At 45.4% G+C, this 23,861-nt stretch overlaps 1 protein-coding gene across 2 annotated transcripts in view; it reads left to right on the forward strand.

The window, feature by feature from the left end:
* The first annotated feature begins 7,562 nt into the window (after positions 1–7,562).
* The window catches only part of ZBTB46 (zinc finger and BTB domain containing 46), a 37,013-nt gene continuing 20,714 nt past the window's right edge, over positions 7,563–23,861 (forward strand). Inside the window, exons 1-3 of one of the 2 annotated variants that reach the window (XM_077252995.1) lie at positions 7,563–7,756; positions 13,861–13,972; positions 15,106–16,049. In XM_077252995.1, the coding sequence (XP_077109110.1) occupies positions 15,140–16,049 (910 nt within the window). In that variant the 5' untranslated portion in view covers positions 7,563–7,756; positions 13,861–13,972; positions 15,106–15,139. The remainder of the gene's footprint in view (positions 7,757–13,860; positions 13,973–15,105; positions 16,050–23,861) is intronic. The other variant, XM_077252996.1, reaches the window with a different exon arrangement.

The raw sequence follows: 23,861 nt of genomic DNA on the forward strand, positions 1-23,861 counted from the left end.
TCACAAATACACCAGGAGTATTTACAGAGGAAGCTCACAAATACAGCAGGAGTATATACAGGGGAAGCTCACAAATACAGCAGGAGTATATACAGTGGGAGCTCATAATTACACCAGGAGTATATACATTGATGAGCATTGGGTGGCTGCGTTTGTCAGGGTTTGTCTGGTACAGTAACTAACCATTATTGGGCCTTCGGACTCCTAAATAAATGAGTTTTGTAGGTGTTGCCTAGCAACAATGGATGACTCTGCCAGGTGACACTGCCAGATCTCTGCTTCACCATTATGTTTTTTTAATGGTGTGGTTTTAGAGGAAGCACAGGATGGTCACATATTCAGGGGCGCACAGAGGGAGGCTGCCTATATATATATATATATATATATATATATATATATATATATATATATATATATACTGTATATATATATATATATATATATATATATATATATATGTAAAATGCTGTGCAGAAGAGTTGCTGGCACCATATAAAGAATACTATTATTGTAATACACACAGGTGGGTTAAAGGTGGGTATGTCTTCATCTGAAGCCCATAATTAGCCTGGCACACCCCTCTCCCCTCCTGTCATCCCTCTCTCCCCTGGTGCTCTGGAAAATTACAGTTGTACAGTGGCCCTCCCACAGCCCCAGGAATCCACAGTGATCCCTCCAGTCTCCAAACTACCCCCCCAGCTCCCACCCTGTAACCTTTCTCCCACCCCCCACCTCCCCAACAACTCCCAGTACTGAGTTAACCCTCAGTGTTCTTCTGTCATCGCCTGGAGCAAAGGCCAAAAATACTATTTACACGAACACACATAAAAAACCCCTCGTTACTTAAAAGCCAGTGCACACGGTAACCTAAAATAACACACGAGATGTCATACAGAACATAGAGAGGCACGCGGTGCACAGGAGGCCTAGACGTGATAGAACCAGTGGCTTATAGATATATGTAATGATGGGGGGGTTACTATGTAGGCAGGCCAGATTTTGTGTATTCATCCCAACTATGGGAAAACAAAACTGCATGGAAAATCCAAAATGTTATTCTATTCTTTATAAAGTATCAATTGATTAACGTGTTTCAAGCTTCTAGTTGTAGTCTAACTATAATATTCTTCTAGTGATGGGGTCCAGATGATTTGCAATCAAAAGCGTTTTTGTGCCATAAACATTGATGACATATTTACTAGTTTTAACTGGTGAGGGCTCTTATGGCCAGAAAGTCAGTTGTAGCTAGTGCTGTGCCTGTTAGGTTGTCAAATACACTTAACTGGGCCAAAGTAAATATGAGGCAGGGGGTGTAATATTGAGAATGTTAGCAGTATGTAATAGTCACACTGTTATGATTAAGCTGTCTTTCACTCACCTGGTGACTATCATACGACTTCTCATTCAGTTAGGTCCAGAAATATTTGGACAGTCGTACAAGTTCTGGCATTTTAGCTGTTTACAAAAACATATTCTAAACATAATTGTATAATCAATATGGGCTTAATATGCAGACTCTCAGTTTAATTTGAGTGTATCCACATCCTAATTAGAGTAATGGTTTAGGAATTACAGATCTTTAATACGTAGCTGTCTCTTTTTAAAAGGGACCAAAAGTAATCTCAAAAGCTCTTTAATACGCTGCATGGGTTTTTCAATTGTTACTCCAACAGTAATTAAGCAAGTAAAAGGTCTGGAGCTGATCCTAGATGTGGCAACTGCATTTGGAAGCTGTTGCTGTGAACCCACAACATGCGATGAAATGAGCTCTCAATGGAAGAGAAACAGACCATCATTACGCTGGAATAAAAAAGAAGAAATCCATCAGAGAGATAGAAGAATTGTTAGGAGTGGCCACATAAACAGTTTGGTACATTCTGCAAGAAAAAGAGTGTACTGATGAGCTTGGGAACTCAACAAGGGCTGACACATCCACAGAAGACAACATTGGTGGATGATTTCAGCATCCTTTCCATGTTGAAGAAAAAACCCTTTACCACATCCACCCAAATGAAGAACACTCTCCAGGAAGAAATTATTTCAGTATTTATCATAAAGAGAAGACTTAATGAGAGCAAATACAGAGGGTTCATCACAAGGTGCAAACCATTAATCAGCCTTAAAAATAGAAAGGCCAGGTTAGACTTTCCCAAAACAAACATCCAAAGAAGCCAACACAGTTCTGGAAACTCATTCTTTGGGCTGATGAAATAAAGATCAACCTGTACCAGAATTATGGGAAAAACAAATAATAGGGAAAAGGCTTGGAACAGCTTTTAACACAAAAGCTAAGTCAGAAAGACCCACAAGCAAGCCAACAACTGAAGTCAGCCGCAGTAAAGGCAAAGCATCACAAAGGAGGAAACCCAACGTTCGGTGACGTCCATGGCTTCCAGACATCAAGCTGTTATTGCCTGCAAAGGATTCTCTACAAAGTATTAAAAATGAACATTTTTTTATGGTAAAGTTCACGTGTCCAATTACTTTTGTGTCCCTGAAATGAGGCGGCTTTGTAGAAAAATGGTTGCAGTCTGCTCATCAGTAGTGACTTGCGCACTAGCGATCATGTGCTGACTGCTTTCTTTTCCACGTCTCTCAGTGGAACCGTAAGAGCTCATTCAGACGTCAGTGATTTTTCATCAGTGTTTGAATGACAAAATCAGGAGTGGAACATATATAGAAAAACTCCAATTGAAGGATGGACACCTGTTCTGTGTTTTGGAGACACTCCTGGTATTGCACTTGTGAAAAATCACTGACGTCATAATGAGCCCTAAGGGGATGTTTGTTTTTTTTGTAGGATTCTTTTGAAAAGGGTCTGCACCAAAAAATGCCTGAAAAATGGCTAAAATAAATTTTATAATAATTATAATATAATTTTTTAATAGCTTCAGGTTTACAAAAATGCCAGGCGTCTACAAGACGTGCATGTCCATGCTTCAGGCGTTTTCTGCTATGAAGCTGCCTCATCCAAAATAATGCCACAAACACACCTGCGTGCATTTTAAAGCTTCTTTTTAGGCTTTTTTGCTTAAAAAAAACAACATTTTATTAATTGCTTAAAAGATTTTGAACAGATGGTAGAAAATCACCCACAAAAAAACGTCAGGGAATGCTAAAGAAAAGTTAACAAAATCCTTATAGAAAACACTTCAGGACAGAAAAAGTGCCTAGAAAATACCACATAGAAGAAGCATGCACTCAAGCGATTTCCGCTTGAAATTGTTGTAATTTTTGACTGCCTGAAAAAAATAAAAACTTCTGTGGTCCCCATACACATCCGAATGTCCCCTTAGGCTATATGCACATGATGCAGATTTCACTGTGGAATTTTCTGTGCAGATTCTGCATTTCTTGGCAGAAAACGCAGGTCAGAATCTGCACCTTTTTTTGGTATGTGCACACGTTGCAGATTTTTGTGCAGATTTCGTTTTTTTACCCCTGCAGATTTCTATTATGGAATGGGTGCAGAAACGCAGCAGATCTGCACAAAGAATTGACATGGTCCTTTTTTAATCTGCTGCGTTTTCTGTGCAGATTTTTCCGCACCATCAGCACAGCATTTTTTTGCCATTAATTTACATTGTACTGTAAATCACTTGCAGATCTGCAGCATTTCTGTGCGGGAAAAAAAGGTTGAAGATCTGCAGGAAATCCGGGAGAAGGCACCGCGCCGAAACGCGCGTTGGGCTTGAAGCAGCGTGGTTTCCCCAGGTAATATGACTAGTTAGCCTACACTCATTTACTTATTCACCAGCGATCTTGGCTTTGTTATGCATGTTTGGGTAACACATTGCACTTATGCTCTTTGATTATATATATCCCTATGCACCGTAATGGGCCAATGTGATTGTTATATTATATTGCACAATGCACTTGCACTTTCTGTAGTGAATATGTGCCTATGATTCGGTATATATAGTTGGAATACTATTTACCTGTTGGTCTCTACACTGCCTTTTGTTTGGTGATCCTTGTCATCTTTTGTAATCCCTTTAATATACACATGATGTGTTTTTACTGGTTATTTAATAAAGATTCTGACATTTCTATTTGGTTCTTGTAGTGCTGTTCTTTTAGGTTTTTCTGGTCACTTTTGTTGCACTGAACCTTTAACATATATCCGAGCACCCCTGGTATATTGGTTGGTGGTGCATGCATGGTCTGGTATATATGGAACGTGTGCACATACCTTTACACAGCAGAACTCCCCAGTATCCATCAGAACACCCCCATACACAACAGAAGGCCCCCTTAATAATAATAATTATAATAATTTTAATTTATATAGCGCCAACATATTCCGCAGCACTTTACAATTAAGCGGGGACATGTACAGACAAATTCAATACAAGTTAAGACAATTTAAACAGTGACATTAGGAGTGAGGTCCCTGCTCCCAAGCTTACAATCCACAAGGAAATGGGGGGACACAATAGGTGAAAAGTGCTTGTTATTTCAGGTCTAGCAATTATAATAAATAGGGATTTTCATATAAAGCTGCATGATCTGGTCATCAGCCCGTGTGTTTAAGTGCAATAGTCAAGTATCAAGTGCAGTTATCATGTGCATGGTGGGTGTGGAGACAGATGAATAGTAGGGTGCAGATTCAGAATAATATTTGGAAGGAGGGAACAGGGCAAAGTTAGTTTACTGAGTAGTTGGTGTGGTTGGCTTGTTTGAAGAGATGGGTTTTTAGAGCGCGCTTGAACAGGTCGGGGCTAGGTATCAGTCTGATCGTCTGGGGAAGTGCATTCCAGAGAGCTGGCGCAGCACGAGAGAAGTCTTGGAGACGGAGGTGCGAGGTTCGGATTACGGGGGATGTTAGTCTTAGGTCGTTTGTAGAACGGAGGGCACGTGTAGGGTGATAGACGGAGATGAGAGAAGAGATATAAGGCGGTGCAGATCTGTGGAGAGCTTTGTGGGTGAGAGAGATGAGTTTATACTGGACCCTGTAGCGAATGGGTAGCCAGTATAATGACTGGCACAAGATGGAGGCATCGGTGAAGCGGCTGGACAGAAATATGACCCTGGCTGCCGCATTCAAGATGGATTGGAGAGGAGAAAGTTTGGTAAGAGGGAGACCGATCAGAAGAGAGTTGCAGTAGTCCAGACGAGAATGAATAAGAGCGACAGTAAGAGTCTTAGCAGTTTCAAAGGTGAGAAAAGGTCGGATTCTGGAGATGTTTTTAAGATGCAGGTGACAAGAGCGAGTGAGTGATCGGATATAGGGGGTAAAGGAAAGTTCGGTGTCGAATATGACCCCAAGACAGCGGGCATGCTGCTTGGGAGTTATGGTTGAACCCTCCAGGGTAATTTCGATGTTGGGTAGAGTGAGGTTAGTAGAAGGGAGAAACACAAGAAGTTCTGTTTTGGAGAGATTTAGTTTTAGATAGAGGGAGGACATGATGTTAGAGACAGCAGACAGACAATCCTTGGTATTTTTAATTAGGGTAGGGGTGATGTCAGGGGAAGAAGTGTATAATTGGGTGTCATCAGCATAGAGATGATACTGGAACCCAAATCTGCTGATTGTTTGTCCAATAGGGGCCGTGTATAGAGAGAAGAGGAGGGGGCCTAGGACTGAGCCCTGCGGAACCCCGATAGTAAGGGGATGAGGAGAGGAAGAGGAGCCGGCGAAAGATACAGTGACGGAGCGGTCAGAGAGGTAGGAGGAGAACCAGGAGAGGGCTGTGTCCTTGAGGCCTATGGAGTGGAGCATAGTGAGAAGGAGCTGGTGATCCTTACACATCAGATGGTCCCCATACACATCAGAAGCCCCTCTACACAGCAGAAGTCCTCAACATACATCAGAACATCCCCATACACAACAGGAGGCCCCCTTACACATCAGATGGTCCCCATACACCTCAGATGGTCCCCATACACCTCAGATGGTACCCATACACATCATATGGTCCCCACACACATCAAAAGGTCCCCATACACATCAGAAGCCCCCTACACAGCAGAAGTCCTCAATATCCATCAGAACACCCCCATACACAGAACTCCCCAATATCCATCAGAACACAGCCATACACATCAGAACACCCCCATACGCAGAACTCCCCAATATTCATCAGAACACAGCCATACACATCAGAACACCCCCATACACAGCAGAACTCCCCAATATCCATCAGAACACCCCCATACACAGAGCTCCCCAATATCCATCAGATCACCCCCATACACAACAGAAAGCCCTCTTACACATCAGATGGTTCCCATACACATCAGAAGCCCCCCTAGAAAGCAGAAGTCCTCAATATACATCAGAACACCCCCATACACAACAGAAGATCCCATAAACATCAGAAGTCCCCCATACACATTAGAAAGCCCCCATACACAACAGTTTGTCCCCATACACATCAATGGCCACTAGTGATGAGCGAGTATACTCGTTGCTTGGGTCTCTCCATGCACGTTCGGGTGGTCTCTGAATATTTGGATGTGCTCCGGGATTTAGTTTATGTTGCCTCAGCTGCATGATTTACAGCTGCTAGACAGCCTGAGTACATGTGGGGGTTGCCTAACAAACAGGAAATCCTCACATGTATGTCTAGCAGCCATAAATCATGCAGCTGAGGCTGACGAAAACTAAATCTCTGAGCAGTCACAAATACTCGGAGACCACCCGAGCATGCTTAGGAAAACCCGAGCACACTCGCTCATCACTAGTGGCCACCATACACCTCAGATGGCCGGACCTCCTGCACATGTGGCTGGACTTGGCCAAATGGGCATGGGTTCTGAATTGGGGGAATGTGTGCAGGCCACTGACAGACGACTTTGGAGACTTTTTTCTTGTGGAAGAAATTCAAGATCCGTAATCCTTGGTTGCAACACCCGCCCGTCCGGTGAGGGTCAGGGTCCCCAGTGGAGGTGGAAGCCTTATACAGAGCTGAGCTACTTTTTTCTGTAACACTCACTCATTTTTACTGGCCCTCGTCTGTTTCCGTAGTCCCCATCTCCATTAATAGCGGAGATGGAATTAAAATTAACCCTTTAAATTAGAGAATTAAACTTTTTTGCCTTTGACTGTATGACTGGCTTGTTACCTGATTTTTTCTTATTTCACAGCCAAATGCAAAAGTATGGAACAAATCACAGAAAACAAATCACACACATTTTTGGGGTCACTTAAACTTGATGCAGCCCCCGCCTGAAGTTTTGTGCCACTCAGGTATATTACATGACTCCATAGAAGTTCCTCCAGGTTTCCATATGCCCTAAGTATGGCACACGTGGTCAGGGCACGTCACAAGCACAGCATATATACAGGGGTATAATGGGGCAGCACAATGGCCACGACTGGTAGGCGACACTGACCCTGAATGGCATTTCCTTAGTCACGTGTTCCCCGAGTCCCCCACGTGGTCTTGATTCTTTATTCCCACCCCCTGCAAACAGCTCCTCCTTCCAAGCGGCTGACACATGGGCGGGGCTAGTAGAATTAGCCAGTGGCTTTTGACCAATGCGGCCGGCTACGTGGGCGTGCCAGTGTATAATCCCCAGCCTCTTCCATTTAGTCACGCCCAGTTATCGTCTTCCCTTCCCTCAGTGGGCGGAGAAGAGCTGTCCCCGGCTGTCAGCGCTGAGCGTCCTCCCGCTCTGTCTGATTCTGTAGACACCACGCCCCCTCCCGGCTGTGAGGAAACCCCGCCTCTGTCTCCGCCCCCAGCGCCGTCTGACAGTGTCGGGAACGCGCAGCAGAGACAGACACCGACTGACCGGACACTGGACACAGGTACAAGGCGCACAGCACCGGGCACGGCTCCTAGCGGGCTGCACCGCGCGGCCGGGGATAATTGTCCTGGGGGAGGGCGGCACTGCCAGGGTGGGCGGTGTACCCGAGCGCCAGGGTCTGCGCGCTATGTTATTAGTATGTGTCTGGCAGCGGGTCATAATGTGTCACCCAGGAACCGGGAGGAGCGGAGCTGCTGCCTGTGTGTGACATGCGCCCCTGTGCTGGGGATGAAGATGTACAGTGTTACTGTGATGTGGGCATGGTATATGTGTATATAATGTGGGCATGGTATATGTGTATATAATGTGGGCATGGTATATGTGTATATAATGTGGGCATGGTATATGTGTATATAATGTGGGCATGGTATATGTGTATATAATGTGGGCATGGTATATGTGTATATAGTATGTCATGTGTATATATAATGTGGGCATGGTATATGTGTGTGTAATATGTAATGTGTATATATAATGTGGGCATGGTATATGTGTATAGTATGTAATGTGTATATAATGCGGGCATGGTATATGTGTATATAGTATGTAATGTGTATATATAATGTGGGCATGGTATATGTGTATATAGTATGTAATGTGTATATATAATGTGGGCATGGTATATGTGTATAGTATGTAATGTGTATATAATGCGGGCATGGTATATGTGTGTATAATATGTCATATATATATATAATGTGGGCATGGTATATGTGTATGTAATGTCATGTATATATAATGCGGGCATGGTATATCAGCTGCTACATAATGCGTGTATGAGTGTATATATAGATTTGTGTTTCTGTGTGTGTGTGTGTGTGTGTGTGTATATATATATATGTATGTATGTATATATATATATATATATATATATATATATATAATTAATGTGTATATAGCGCATGTATATATAATGTGTGCATGGCTCCTGTATATCATGTGCTATATAATAAGTGTATGTATGTATATATGTGTGTGTGTGTGTGTATATATATATATATATATATATATATATATATATATATATATATATATATATATATATATATATATATATTTATTTAATCTGTATACGTGATATATAGTACGTCATGTGCTATATATACAATTGTGTATGTATGAATGCCTGTACGTGTGTGCTATATTTTTCATGTGCTAGATATACATATACACACACATGCGAAAATGAGCTTATGTACAATGCGCACCTGGCATAAAACACACACACACCTGTGTGTGTATATAAGATGTATAATGTATGTATATATCTCTCCAGCACCTGGCATACATTATACATGCTGTACACACACACTTGTATGCATGTTTGCGTGCATATAATGTATGTATAGATATATCTCCAGCACATGCATACATTGTACATACTGTACGCACACACACTATAACATGGAGCTGTATACTTTGCTGCTCTTGATTCCGCGCCCACCTATGTGACCCGTTCTGCATCCTCATCCTGGCTATACATAGGTGTCAGATCCAGAGCTGTGTGATGCCCCCTGTTGGTCCCAGTACTATTTTCTCTATTTCCAGTCTAGGGGGCTGTGTACGCTTTCTCTGCCCCCTGTACTCCATGGTTAGTGGGGGGCAGGTGTCTGCGTTATTCCTGTGTACCCCGGGTGATATAATGGACTCAGTCACTGAGGCAGAATTTTAGATTCTGAGCACAATTTGTCATTTTGGAAACTTTTTGTTTGGTTTTGTGCATCAGACTTTAAAAATACAAATAATGTGAGAAATGACAGACTAGCCTCCATGTGTGCGGGTTGTGTGTCTCCACACTGTGGGTGGGGGTTTTTCCCCGGGGGGGGCTCCGGGTGTGACATTAGCATGTGTTTATAGCCTACTTACCTTTACAAGTCCCTTGTGTCTGGTGGGTTCTGTGGCTGCCTCCGGTGGGTGTCCTGTGGCCGTGTCCTCGGTGGGTGTAATGTCAATAATTGGTAAGCGCTGGGTACTTTGATGAATGGACGGCTGTGTGAAGTATTTGGGGGTGGGGGGCATTCACTTAGGAATTCTGTATTTCTGAATACATTGGCCCTGCCTGTAAACATGTGTAATGTTATGTATCTGCGGTCAGTCCTCCCACTGACAATCTGGGATGGCTGATAACAGGGAGCAATGGCTTGTGCTCTCCTGTCCTATTCATCCTCTTTCTAGCTGAGGTGGCAGATACCAGGGAGCAAAGGCTTGCATTATATTGCTCAGCAAGCTGCAGGGTAGTGCCCATTTTTAAGTTGCTACATATTAGTGATTCCTGATGGAAAGTTGGTGGCACATCCGACAGCCAGGACTGGTAGTCACGTTGGATCCACTTTCTTAGGGAATTGCACTATGAGCGATTACCCAGCAGTAGATGAGGCAGTACAGAGTTGCCCCCTCAGATTACTGCCCACGTTTGGCAGCCATGTCTGTGGTCAGTGCGGCGGAGGGTCCATGCTTGTGTGCCAAGTGCTGCTTATGTTGGGGTGCAGGAGAAGGTAGGAAACTAGGGAAAAACTACTGCGATTGGGAGACATCAGCTGGCATTGGTAGGGTGCGGCGAGGTCCTGGGTATATGCATTTGGGCCGATCTTGGGTTGGGCACCACCTGTGCCCTCATGCAGCAGGGCAGAAGTTTGCGAGCGTCTATTTTTGGGGCGTTGGGGAAGGTGTTGCCTTCCTTGGGCAGGGCACTGAATGCTCTGCTTTGTACAGAGGTGGTTGCGTGCCAGGGACTGAACCTCCTCCCTTTTTTTCCCTTGCTGCCCCCCTCTTTACTTTCACCTTTTCCCTTGTTTCCTCTTTTGTCTCTGTCTTCCTTACCCTACCCTTCCTCCCTTCCCTCCTCCTTCCTGTAACCTCCAAAAGGGGAATCTGCGGAGCTGTGCTGCAAATACAAGCTGTCCCCCAGGGCTGCGGAGGGAGAGGGGGTATCTAAGCTACAGCCAACTTACACAGAGAAAACCCATTATGCCGCTGCTTTACCTGAGCCTGCAGAAACAACACAGGTGGCTATGGGGGCTGCAGGTGGGAGCTGTGCGTATGGGATTTATTGCACAGCCGCCCATGAAAGTGCCAAGTTATAATTAAAAGGGTAATGCCAAGTTAGTTGTGACTTAACTTAACCATTTGGATTTTAATTGACCAATCCCCACCCCCAGTGCGTTGCAGGGTAATATACCCTCACAGTTGGCCGCAATGAAAACTCCCACTATTGAAACATACCCTCTCGGCTCTGATTTTGGTGGAATCAGATGGCAGGTGGGCTCGGACCCCTTCATCTCAAATAATAATACACTTGTGATGCTAAATAATGGGGTACAGTTCAGATTCCCATTGACTTTTTACAGACATGAAAGTCAAGGACACATCCAGAGTAGCATTCGAAGAGTTCGGGTACATTACTAAATGCCTTGGATACTTCAGTCACTCGTTCTGCTGTCAGGACATGCTGGGAGTTGTAGTTTTACTATAACCACAGGCTGTAGACCACTGACCTACTTATTGGACACATCCTGTTTATATCCTCCACTGCGTTTGCTTCTTTGGGTACATCTCCACCCAACCTTACGCCCGGGCCTTGGGTCACTGAAAGGCTGGCACCCCCCAATCCTAGTCCTGGCATGTACTGTAGGCAGAGGCCCTGGCATAGTGCTGTCCTGGGTGTGGTGAGTGCCTGCTGCAGAAGCCATGCTGATTATATTCCATGCCCTGGCACTGATCAGCGATATATGCTAGCATTAGGGGACGATCTGCTGCCCCTCTGTCAGCGCCGCTGGTTGGCAGTCAATGGCTCTCCAGCTGCTGTGAAACCCCTGAATTTTGTGGTGGCAGCCCCATCCCCACATCTAATCAGCGGTAGGTGAGAGGGCCGGGGTAAGGAGGCATTTTTAGAATTCCACTCTGGATAAGGCCAGACTGACTTGTAGGGTGGAACGATAGCCCTAAATGGTTGTCCGGATCCCTTCCCCAGAATTCTGCTAGCGGGAGCAGACATAGAACAGGGGCCCCTGTGCAAGAACAGTATATGGGCCCCTTGCCATCCAACAGCTCATCATCGTGCACAATTCCACCTGCTTTGGGGGTCGTACTGACCCCCTTACCTCTAGGGCTTGTATGCAGCAGCACAGGTCCGCCCCCTCTGGTGGGTAGGGGTTGGTATCGTAAAACCCTGGGGAATTCTCAACTTGGGCTTAACATAGCTGTCAGCAATGGATTGTTACCAGCCTCCGTGCCCCATTGGCGTGCCTTCCATCTACATTATTTCAGCTGAGCAATGGAGATGAGCGGCAACTATCTGCAACAAGGCAGGCGGCTTACCCCTTGGGTAATTAAAAAAAATAAATTAATAATAAAAATGGGCATGTAAAATCCATCCTGTTAGATAATCATTGTCTATTACAGCAGCCTTGTCCATTGTATGCCAGACCCCACGACTATTAGCATCTTTAGAAAATCCCACTCAACTTGTTAGGGTTCACTGGCAAAAATGTAAAGGGTATTGTAGACATTTGAGCAAATGTCTCTTCAAAATAACTTACCGTTTTGTGTATGCAGGCCCAATGCAGACTTGTATGTCTCTAAGGTAGCAAACACACCTCGCCAGTAGTAAAACATGACTGCGGGTTCCGACTACACACAGTAAGAGTTTGTAGTCTGTAACCATAGAGACACATAGGTCTTCATAGGAGCTGCAGACACAATGGTAGATTTGTAACCAGGACTATTTGCAAAGTTGCTCCATTACTATTTTTTGTTTAGATGTTGCAGACATTATCAATTATTTTATTACCTGTGTGATACTCCTGCTGCTGACTGGCCCCACTTATCCCCCTTTTATTTGCTGGTGTCCCGCACTGGACCTGGGCAGAGCGTGTTATGGTGGAGGCGTGCGCTGGGTTGGGTGATTTATTCTCCGTGTGAGCAGAGGGGCTATTGCCGGTTTATAGATCCGGAGAGCCTCGTATACAGGGTATACAGGACGACTGGATTAAGCGAGTTGCGGTTGTGACTGGAGAGGAAAGTGGGCCACTTGCTCCATGTGGGGCGGATATCTGGGGCACTTTGTTCTCTCATAGTTTCTGTGCAATTTTCTTGCTCTGATTCCCTGTTACATTAGACTATATGTGCTTAAAGGGGCAGTACACACAAACCTGGCTTCCTGATTTTTGGAGAATGGATATTCGTATATGTTAAAAAGGGGGCATGCGACCAGGGTCTGAGAATACCTTTAAGACACAATGGGTACAGTTTTAGGTGCCAGTCAGGGGACAGAAAGTAACTTAATACATATAGACCTCATCCCTTTATGAGCCGACGCTGCCAATACGCAGAGCTGGGAGCAGTCTGATTACGCGCTGTACGCTCTGCCAACTGACACAGACCTGGTGGGGACAGCCGCCATCATCATCTTCCTGGCAGACAAGAGCGGAAATGTGAACATGACTTAAAGGGATACTCCTAATTCAAGCCGTATTACTGTAAATGCTTGATATTGGACTACCAATGATGGCCGTATCGATTGTCACCTATCAGGCTGGACAAAGGACGGAATGAGTGATGGGAAGTGCAGAACAGAGTACACCCCACTACGCATTTGCAGCCATATATGTCGCTGTTATCAGCTACTGTTCTTCTGCGCTATTATAAGCCACTGAGATTAAGAGTACTGGCCCTTTAAAATGCATGACATCAACTTTCTACCTAAATGACTAGCTGAGTTTTATGCCGGTCACACCTTGTGTTAGATATTGACACCAACTTTTTATCCTCCCATGTAGTAGGTGCTGGGGGGAGAGGTCAGCTGGGAAGTAAAAAATGAATATGTGGGAGGACGAAGCCTTTAATCTATACTGGCGGAATAAATGTCCCTACATGGTAGAGCTGCAGTCCTAGTATTCCGTGGTCTGCAAGGCTTGAATAATAAGAAAATCCTCCATCAGGGAGACATCGAGGTGCCCATAAAAAGTATCAGAAACATCAATATGGCGCTGTTCTTGCCTTTCAGAGGTGTGGCTGATCTGTTGCCTGTGTCGGTGGGAGATCTGCTGTGATTGGCTGTTTCTCCTGTCGATTATGTCACTTATTAATATTTTACTATCATTTTAGGAATTTTGCCACCTTCCACCCTGGGGTCTGGGACATCATGCCAGCAGCCTCACTGACACTTTGTCACCATCAAGATTACTAAGGAGATTGTTTGAGAGAATAGCTAAACACGGTGAGTTCTTGGTTTACGCATCTGTGGTCTGCCAGGGCATTCTGAGACTTATAGTTCCACATCAGCTGGGGAGCAACAGATTGAAGTCCCCAAGTCTTTTATTGCATTTTTTCTTTTTAGCCCGGTCCTGACATTTTCTGCATGTCACTTACCTGCCTGCATCTCTATTAATAGTGCATGTATCATTTACACCATCGGTGCAAAGCGTTTCCACTAAAAAACCTTAGTGTAGGGTGCGCGGCTTGGCACGGGGGCCTCCATCTGCTGGATCACGCCGCTCCATGTCAGAGGTGTGAAAACCACAGTTACTTACTCATCCTGTGAGTAGAGACCAAGACCAGTAATGCTTGTGACGTCAGACTGGTAAAGACGAGCTCTCGGTGGGCACTAACCGCCAGGCGTAGTTGGTGCCGCCATGTCTGTATTCATCTCCTAACATCCTGCTATCTGTGATGGTGAGGTCCTACTGCCGAGACCCCAGCATCCATCTCACTGGGGCAAGAATACAATGCATGTTCAGTCACTCATAGGGTCCTGATTGAGGAACCTCTGTCCCTCCATTATCTAGACCTGCCATGTCCCAAATAAACTGACAGCCCTTACTGATGGAACTCCGTAGTGGAGGATGATGTCGCTGTCAGGCTTCTCCGTCTTTTATCTTTCCTTGTGTTTTCTCGGACTCGCCTCTCTCTGCTGTGGGATTGACACTAATCTCTGGGATTATTTAGACCAGGATTCAAACGCCCAAAGCAAACCCCAATAGGGTGTGGGTAGGGGTAGTGGCGTGGGGGGAGGGGAGTGTGACCCCTTTGATGTTCTCTAATGTGGAATGTCCTCTGATGTTGGATCCAGGCTCTTCAGCTCTTTTTGATCTTCAAGGGGAAACATTTGTACTTGTATGCCCGGAAACTATCATCGTTCTCCCCCCCCCCCCCCCCCCCCCCCCCCTCCTCCTCCTCCTCCTCAGACAGTACACCTTACTTTTTGTAAAATGTCATGTCTTTTACCTGTGAGCGTGCTGACACTTGTAGTGCACTGGGAAAATGAATGAATGGATGTTAAAAAAACAAAAAAACAAAAAAAAAAAACAGGATTCCAGTGACTCCTAATTCATTTCTCCTCTTTATTACCAGTTTTGTGGGGGCAGTAAACCAAAGACGTCCACAAATGAATAACCGTAAAGAGGATATGGAGATCCCATCCCATTACAGGCAACTTCTAAACGAGCTCAACGAACAGCGGCAACATGGAATCCTCTGTGACGTCTGCATCGTTGTGGAGGGGAAAATCTTCAAAGCGCACAAGAACGTCCTGCTGGGCAGCAGCCGGTACTTTAAGACCCTCTACTGTCAGGTACAGAAGACGTCCGAACAGGCCACAGTCACCCAACTGGACATTGTCACAGCCCAGGGCTTCAAGGCAATCATAGACTTCATGTACTCGGCCCGCTTGGCGTTGACCAGTAAGAACGTCATTGAGGTGATGTCTGCGGCCAGTTACCTCCAGATGACGGACATTGTCCAGGCCTGCCACAGCTTTATCAAGGCCGCTTTGGAAATCAGCATAAAATCCGAGACTTCTGATGAACTTGTAGAATATGATATGGGCGCCCCTTCCAGCAGCGCCGAGGCCTTGCTGTCCGCCGTGGTGGCTGGACGTAGTATCTCGCCATGGCTGGCTAGGAGGACGAGCCCGGCCAACTCTTCTGGAGACTCTGCCATCGCCAGCTGTCATGAAGGTGGCAGCAGTTACGGCAAGGAGGACGCCGAACAGAAAGTGGACAGTCAGGATGAGGTATCTTCTGTATGGCCGGGAGATGTGTGCTATGGACCAATGCGTATCAAGGAGGAGCAGGTCTCCCCATCTCATTACATAGCAGTCAATAAAGGAGACCCAGGAAACCTCTACGTAGAGCAAGGGGACGGCTGGCAGCACTCGGGACGCAGGAAGAACCGTAAGAATAAAGAGACTGTTAGGCATATCACACAGCAAATGGTGGAGAACTGCAGAACAGGATCCCCGGAGCCGTCCTTCATCTCCAGCACCCAGTGGCAGTACAGCAACCAAGACAATTCCGGTAAGTGCCGCCCGGTAGTGCCACGTGTCCGTCCTGTTCTCATACAGTATTTCACTTTTGTTTCTTGTGTTTTGTTTGCTTGTCCTTTATGTCAAATAATTCAGCTGGAATTTCTTGGATAGCTGTGCGGCAAACTCCAATTGGTTCCTACCCAGCTTCTCCTTAATAGATGCCATCAATGATTTATGGCGGACTAAGTAAATGGTAGGAGCTGTATGGATGAGGTACTGTATCTGTGTAAACCATAGCCGTGCCCCTTCATTTTATTGACTGGAGTCTGAAAAGTGAATCATCATTTAAGGGATTTTCCGGGTACAGAAACCCCCTGTTCCCCAGTTCCAGTATGTTTTTAAATACAAACAAGCTGTTATTTTCTCACCCTCCCCGGGTCCAGCTCTGAGTCTCGGCCGCTGTGTACGTTGTATTTTATTGTCTGATGTCACATTGAAAGCACTGCAGCCAATCGCTGAACTCGGCAGCTTGTGCTGTCAACCCTGGCAGAAGTGTAGAGTTCACTTATTGGCTGCAGCACTGTTGACGCGTCGTCAGCGCCGCCAACAATAAGGCCACGTTCTGTATTTGGTCAGTATTTGCCATCAGTATTTGTAACCCAAATCCAGGAGTGGATGATAAATACAGAAGTGGTGACGTGTTTCTATTATACTTTTCCTCTGATTGTACCTCTTCTGATTTTGGCTTACAAATACTGACCGTGTGAATATGGCCTAACAGACACCAGGAGCGGCTGCGGTTACTCAGCTCTGGAATTGGGGAGGGTGAGGGGTGCGGTTTTTATTTTATTTATTTTTAACAAACTGCAGCCAGGGGACAGGGGTTTTCCAAAATTGGGAAAACTCCTTTAAGGACAGGAGATCTGTTTTTTAAGTCACAGATATCCCTTTTAATTGAAAAATCCCTGCAACTTTTTCATCTTTGTCATTGTGTTCAGGATCTCCTTCTCGGTATCTTGACGCTACGTGAGCGTCCATGACCAGGTCCCCTCTTTCTCTACCTGTTCTGTTTCCTGTTGTTGCCTAGTTATCCGGTTACGTCGGCTGCGCCGGATAGCCGCTCATTAGTAGCTGTTACTAAGTATTTCTGGATACTGTCAGTATCCGCCTGTGGACGGCACGAAGCGTTCAGCCCATGGGTCACAGCGACCTTGTAGCTCTCGGCCTATGGGTTTCCATGGAGATCCAGAAGCCTCGCCGGCATGTTCAGATGTTACAAGATATATCCGCGGGGCTAGTTAGTAAAGTTCTCTGGGATCTCGTTAGGATAATGCACTGAAATCCCTGGATTATGCCGTTAACCAGGGCGGTGCGGGGTTTAGAAGATGGCCAGAAAGACCTGAAAGATTGGGTGTCCTGCATGGCTGCCACACATCGCCCGACCTCCCTCACCCTCATTATACCAAACAAAGAAGAGTAAATGAGATGTACGTGTCTAGAGACTGATCCGTCCCCAATTACTGCCAGTCAAGACGCTCGGCTCCAATCCCTAATCCCTTTACGTGTGCGCCTCTCGGTCCAGGAAGGCTTATTAGTGATTTTCTGGTGACTGGCATGCTGTCCTGACAAGTCTTTTTTCGCTTCACCAAGACTAGAGAAGGACATTTACCACTACTGGTGGTCAAGAAGAGGAGGCCAGCCGGATCAACCTGCAGCGGCCATGTTTGTTTGTCCTTGGTCGTAAATATGTGGCGCCTGGTTATAAAATTGTTGGCAACTGTTCCTGACCCCTAAACCTTTCTAGCTGGGGGGGCAGCCCTTTATGGAAAATTAAGGAGTGCATGGCACCCTGAGAAACACACATAAGTATTCATTAATTTAATAGGATGGAGGCTTAAAGGGGGCATTCTAATATTTAAGTGCAGGAAGTAACCACCATAAAGCGCTGCGGCCTAGAGCATGTGCGTTACCATAGCGGGTGCAGTGGTTGTAGTCGTGGAGTCTAGGGGGGGGCAAACAGGTCCATCTCTGCTCGCATGAGAAAACCATTGATAATAAAGACCTGTGATAGTTGGGGGCCCTGGTGGAGATTTTTACATTGGGGCCCATGAGCTGTGACCTGTCATAAGTGGCGATTTTATGCTTGTGTCTTATTTCCGCTGTCACCTTGAGTGATTGTTTGTTTTTTTGTTGTTTTTTTAAAAGCCACCTTATTTTTACAGAGAGATGACAATCTTCATTTAGTTGTTCTTTTCCAAGGGGGTGTGGCTTATAGGATTCTGTGAGGTGTGTCTTCAGACAGCTCTACATTATTACTCTAAGCTACACCTCCTTTCTTAAAACCGTAAAAAAGTGCTAAATTAAAAGGCTCATATCTATGGAACCATATAGTGGATAAAAAAAACAAAACCCAAAAAACAAAACTCCTGACAGTGAGAATAAAATAACAGCCAAAACTGGCTATTTATTACTTGTAAGTGACCTCTTGAAGTTATCAGGCTGCTATTAAGAAACTGGAAAGAGGTTGGGGGCAAGGGGTGTTATTCCAGGCTGACATCTTCCACATTTTAGTTGATGAGAACTGTCAGATTGGTCACCATAAGTACATTCCCGACTGATGCTGGTGTCAGGCAGCAGCTATAAAGGGCCTTAAAGGGCCTAGTAATTATGTTTTTATTTATTTTTTTACTTTACTGTAAGTAGAACTGAGCATGACCAAAACAGTCAAGTCACTCTTTTAGGTACCGTATATTGTTCATCTACATGGTAATCCTTCAGAATTTCTGCTGTTTTCTTATGACTCATGAATATTCATTTGACTCCTTTCCATATTTTTTTCTACGTATATAATTTATCAGCTTCTTCTTCATTTGTCTTGTGACCTCATCCACAGCTTATCAACAGTAAGCGTGATTAGTGCCAAACTGCACTGAGCATATCCATAAGCTCCACCCCACTGACTCATTTACACCTAGTCCCTCCCCCCAGACATGGCACCAAGGAAGAGAAGTCAATGGATTCACCACTGTAAAGATGATGCATGATAAAGTAACTGTCCGTACAATAAGCACCCCACCATGCAGAAGAAATGGGGGCTCCTGTGCCTTTAACAAGGAAGGATTACATTTCTCTCGGGACTTCAGACCCTTTTTAGAAAATCATTAAAAAGTCATTGAGTTGGAGGCTGAGCCTATTAAATCTAGTTAGATTAGAGGAGCTGTCTGGCCTAAGGCTTTTTACGTTTCACTACCTCCAGCAAATCCTCCCGGCAACTGGTTTGTTGAGAGCAATTATCCGGTGTGTGGGAGGCGGGAGACGATGTGACTCGGCCAGTGGTGTCGGGGTGGAGTTCCTGTTTGTTTTTTCTTGGTCTCTAGTAATTATTTTGGATTTTTGAGACTCTGTTGGCTTCGCTTCCTTTCTGTCGCTTCCTTAGAGTTCAGGGGACGGTCATAGAGGAAAATATATGATCGTTTGGCTAGCCATACACGTATGATCGCTGACGGATGAGCCTTTATTTCGCCTACAGCCATCTCTCCCCACTTCACCATACACGCGAATGTCTGGTTTGGCCAAGTGTGCATGTGTTCTCAAAGTGTATAAGGGAGAAAGACACTGCCACAAAGATCTGGCAGCGACTTATCTCCTCAAGAACAAAAGGCTTCAGTGCAAAAATTCAAACTTTCTAAGCATTGTTTCCCCCAATAGAAAGTTGGGACCCCCACCCCCCCCATTCTCCAGTTTTGGCAAAAGTCTAATTAGTATCTAGATCCTTAGCCTGGCGCCGAGTATGGCCGTCCTATCAGCTTTCTGTGTGTCAGGGAGCTGCATTTCTCTTCATCTGACTAAGGGTACCTTCACACAGTGCAATTTTGATCGCTACGACGGTACGATTCGTGACGTTCTAGCGATATCGTTACGATATCGCAGTGTCTGACACGCAGCAGCGATCAGGGACCCTGCTGAGAATCGTACGTCGTAGCAGATCGTATGGAACTTTCTTTCGTCGCTTGATCACCCGCTGACATCGCTGGATCGTTGTGTGTGACAGCGATCCAGCGATGTGTTCGCTTGTAACCAGGGTAAACATCGGGTAACTAAGCGCAGGGCCGCGCTTAGTAACCCGATGTTTACCGTGGTTACCAGCGTAAACATAAAAATAACAAACCGTACATACTCACATTCCGGTGTCTGTCCTCCGGCGTCTCAGCTTCTCTGCACTGTAAGCGCCTGCCAGCCAGAAAGCGAGCACAGCGGTGACGTCTGACGTCACCGCTCTGCTTTCCGGCTATGGTGCTTACACAGTGCAGAGAAGCTGAGACGCCGGAGGACAGACACCGGAATGTGAGTATGTACTGTTTTTTTTTTTTACGTTTACGCTGGTAACCAGGGTAAACATCGGGTTACTAAGCGCGGCCCTGCGCTTAGTAACCCGATGTTTACCCTGGTTACCCGGGGACTTCGGCATCGCTCCAGCGCCGTGATTGCAACGTGTGACCGCAGTCTAAGTTGGCCAAGTAATAATGTTGAATGGTCTGAAATGATGACTGAACATCCTTGGAGTGTGGGGGAAGGGGGCGGGATGTCTTGTCACCCACATTCACAACAAGTTGTCCATCTTTAGGGACATTTTTCTATGCTTAAGTGCTTGTATTTATGGCTAAAAAAATTTTTGCAAATGGGTTTCATTAAAAAATGTTGCACAGTTTGGCTTTTACAGGCTCTTTGCCGGCATATTCAACTTTGATGTGGTCATAAATTAGCTGAGAGGAGCTTTAAAAAAAAAAAAAAAAAGACTTAAGTGTTGCAAACTCTTCTGTCACACAGGTGCTCACCGACGGATTCTCAGTTTACTCTTTCCGCAGCCAGCAGTAGTCGGTGCAGCAGAGGCTGCAGAATGTAAAAGGTGTACTATTTTCAATGCAATCCTATTGCAAAAAAAATGTTTAGGGTATGTGCACACGTAAAATGGTCCACTGCGGATTTTTCCGCAGGGCAAAAACACTGCGTTTTTTCCCTCGCATTTATCGCGGATTTTACTGCGGTTTTTGTGCAGATTCCACCTGCGGTTTTCTATTATGGAGCAGGTTTAAAACCGCTGCGGATTCCGCACAAAGAATTGACATGCTGCGGAATGTAAACCGCTGCGTTTCCGTGTGTTTTTTTCCCAGCATGTGCACTGCGGATTGCATTTCCCATAGGTTTACATTGTACTGTAAACGCATAGGAAACCGCTGCGGATCTGCAGCAAAATCCGCAGCGTGTGAACATAGCCGAATTACAAGCACATAAATTAAAAAATGAAAAATGTCCTTAAAGATGGACAACATATCTGTCCTACCTTGGTGCCAGGATGGAGGATGCCCATGATGTGGCCTACGTCAGCTCTCCCTGTACATCTCGTCTCACTCACAGAGCCCGGTGACCCATATCCTACTGGTGAGGAAGGGAGGCACCACACCTGGCAGCAAGGTTGTGGGTGACTAATGCTGCAGGTGTGTGGATGCTATAAGCCGGGCACTTAAATGTGGTTCTCAGGCTTTTTGCAGCTACTGTTTGCCCCTACCCAAGCGATGACTTGAGACTTTTACATCACTGTGATGTAGCAAGCTGGAAGTGTTGCCTTTTAACCCCTTTAATATTGCTCTAAGTGGGGAAAAAATCTATATATATATTTTTGATTATTCCAGAGGCGTCCTAGTTTCTCACTTGAAATATGAGCTTTATGCTACAAATGGCTGTCACTACAGACCGCGATGCTGTGGATCCGTCTCCTGCTGTACTCACAGGCAGATGTAGGGAATTTGAGGGTTTAATTCTGTTTTCCTATCCCCACCCTACATTCCTATTTCCCCAGGCTCCAGATCTACCCCCCCCCCCCCCATGTCTCTCCTCACCCCCCTCCCTGTTTTCCCTATGGTAACAGCAGTGTCTGCATTCGGCTGCTTTAACCCTTGCGCGCCCCTCTTCCGGCACACCTGAGCCGATTATATTCCAGATGCGGAGCAATATCCCTATACTGAGTTGCAAGCTCCTTAGTTGGCAATGCCATCACATCTGTATCTAAAAATGCTGGTAATGGCGCACAGAACCGGGTCACTAGTTCTCGCAGGTGTACGACCCAGTTTAAGACTGTGAAGACCCCAAGAAGGTTCTTTGCAGAGTTAAGCTTACAATTTGTTACCATCTTTTCAGTTAGCCATTAAAAGGTATCAACCACTGAGGACTCTCAATTCTAAATATTTTGCAGAGTTAATACATCTATAGCGATCTTCAACTTGTAACACTCTTGTGTGCACACTTTCAGGATTTTTCACGTTTTCTCTGCTATAAAAACGCGAAAAAAACCTCATTCATTAAGCATCCTATTATTAGAATGCAATCTGCACTTTTTGGGCACATGATGCATTTTTTTCCGTGGCGGAATTGCATTCCGAAAAAAAACGCAGCATGTTCATTTTTTTGTGCGGAATCGTGGGGATTCCGCACACATGGGAATGCATTGATCCTCTTACTTTCCGTATGTGGCTATGCCCACCATGCGGCAAGTAGGCAGATCATGTGCGATTGGTACCCAGGGCGGAGGAGCGGAGACTCTCCTACAGGCCCTGAGAACCATATACCTGTAAAAAAAAAAAGAATTAAAATAAAAAATCGTGATATTCTCACCTTCCAGCTGCCCCTGCAGCCTTCCCGCTCCTCGCGATGCTTCCGTTCCCAGTAATACCTCGCGGCAATGACCTGTGATGACGTAGCGGTCTCGCGTGGTGTAAAATCCCTTTGCAGGTTGCAGAACTACAACTCCCAACATGCTAGGAGTGATTGTGTTGCAACAGATGGAAACCGCTGCTATACAGGATAATTGAAGTTGCAGTGGACCACAATGGTAAACAAAAAAGTTGCAAGGCTTCTACATTCTGTGGATTTTACTCTACAAAGTGTGAAATCTGTGGGAAATGGACTATTCGGCGGCGAATAGTTTTTTGCAGAATTCACCAACAACAGCCGAATGTCATTGGAGTAAAAATTACCGAATATGTTCCGAACCGATCATCAAACATAAATTCGGCACGAATAGGGTTAGGGTACCAATATGGCACGAATATGGCAAATTCAGATTCGGCGACTGATTCCGAACATATTCGCTCAATTCCCACAATTTTCCTCAGCGTGTGGATGCTATTTGGTCAGATCTCCTCCGCTTTCTTGTACCTGTTATATGCTGTGGATTTTCTGCCCCATATGAACAGACCCTTAGATTACTGACCCCAAGGGCTGAGTAGGCGTGCCACAGCGGAAGGCATTAGTGCTAGGATGTGCCCGCTCTGCTATGAAGATAAGATCTGACACAATCTGCCTCCTACACCCTCCAGTAACCTCCCTCCTCAGATCATTGACTGCAGATAACTAGATCAGACCAACCAAACCTCACCCTTCCTCTCTCCAGTCTGGACTGCTAGGGTAAACATCGGTGCCGAGGGAGGTTATGGGGCAAAATTGGGCTGGTAACCAGGGTGCATGTCCTGTGTGTGTGCCTGAGCCAAATTACCAACCCATCCCCCTCCCCCACCAGGATCCTGTGTGATAGAAGATCTTATCTGAAGACTAGATCCTACTGATAGCCATGTACCTTGTCCATTCTCCACTCAAATCCAATCCTCCTGTTTATGGGAGAAACAACAGAGATAACTGCCACGCCGACAGCAGTCTGCCGGTTATTGGAAGGGTACGCTGACAGTCTAAGGCCTCGCTCAGTATTTGGTCAGTATTTTACCTCAGTATTTGTAGCCAAAACCAGGAGAGGAATAACCAGAGGAAAAGTGTAATAGAAACACGTCGCCACTTCTGTATTTATCACCCA

The sequence above is a fragment of the Ranitomeya variabilis genome, chromosome 4 (assembly GCF_051348905.1).
Source record: "Ranitomeya variabilis isolate aRanVar5 chromosome 4, aRanVar5.hap1, whole genome shotgun sequence".
NCBI lineage: Eukaryota > Metazoa > Chordata > Amphibia > Anura > Dendrobatidae > Ranitomeya > Ranitomeya variabilis.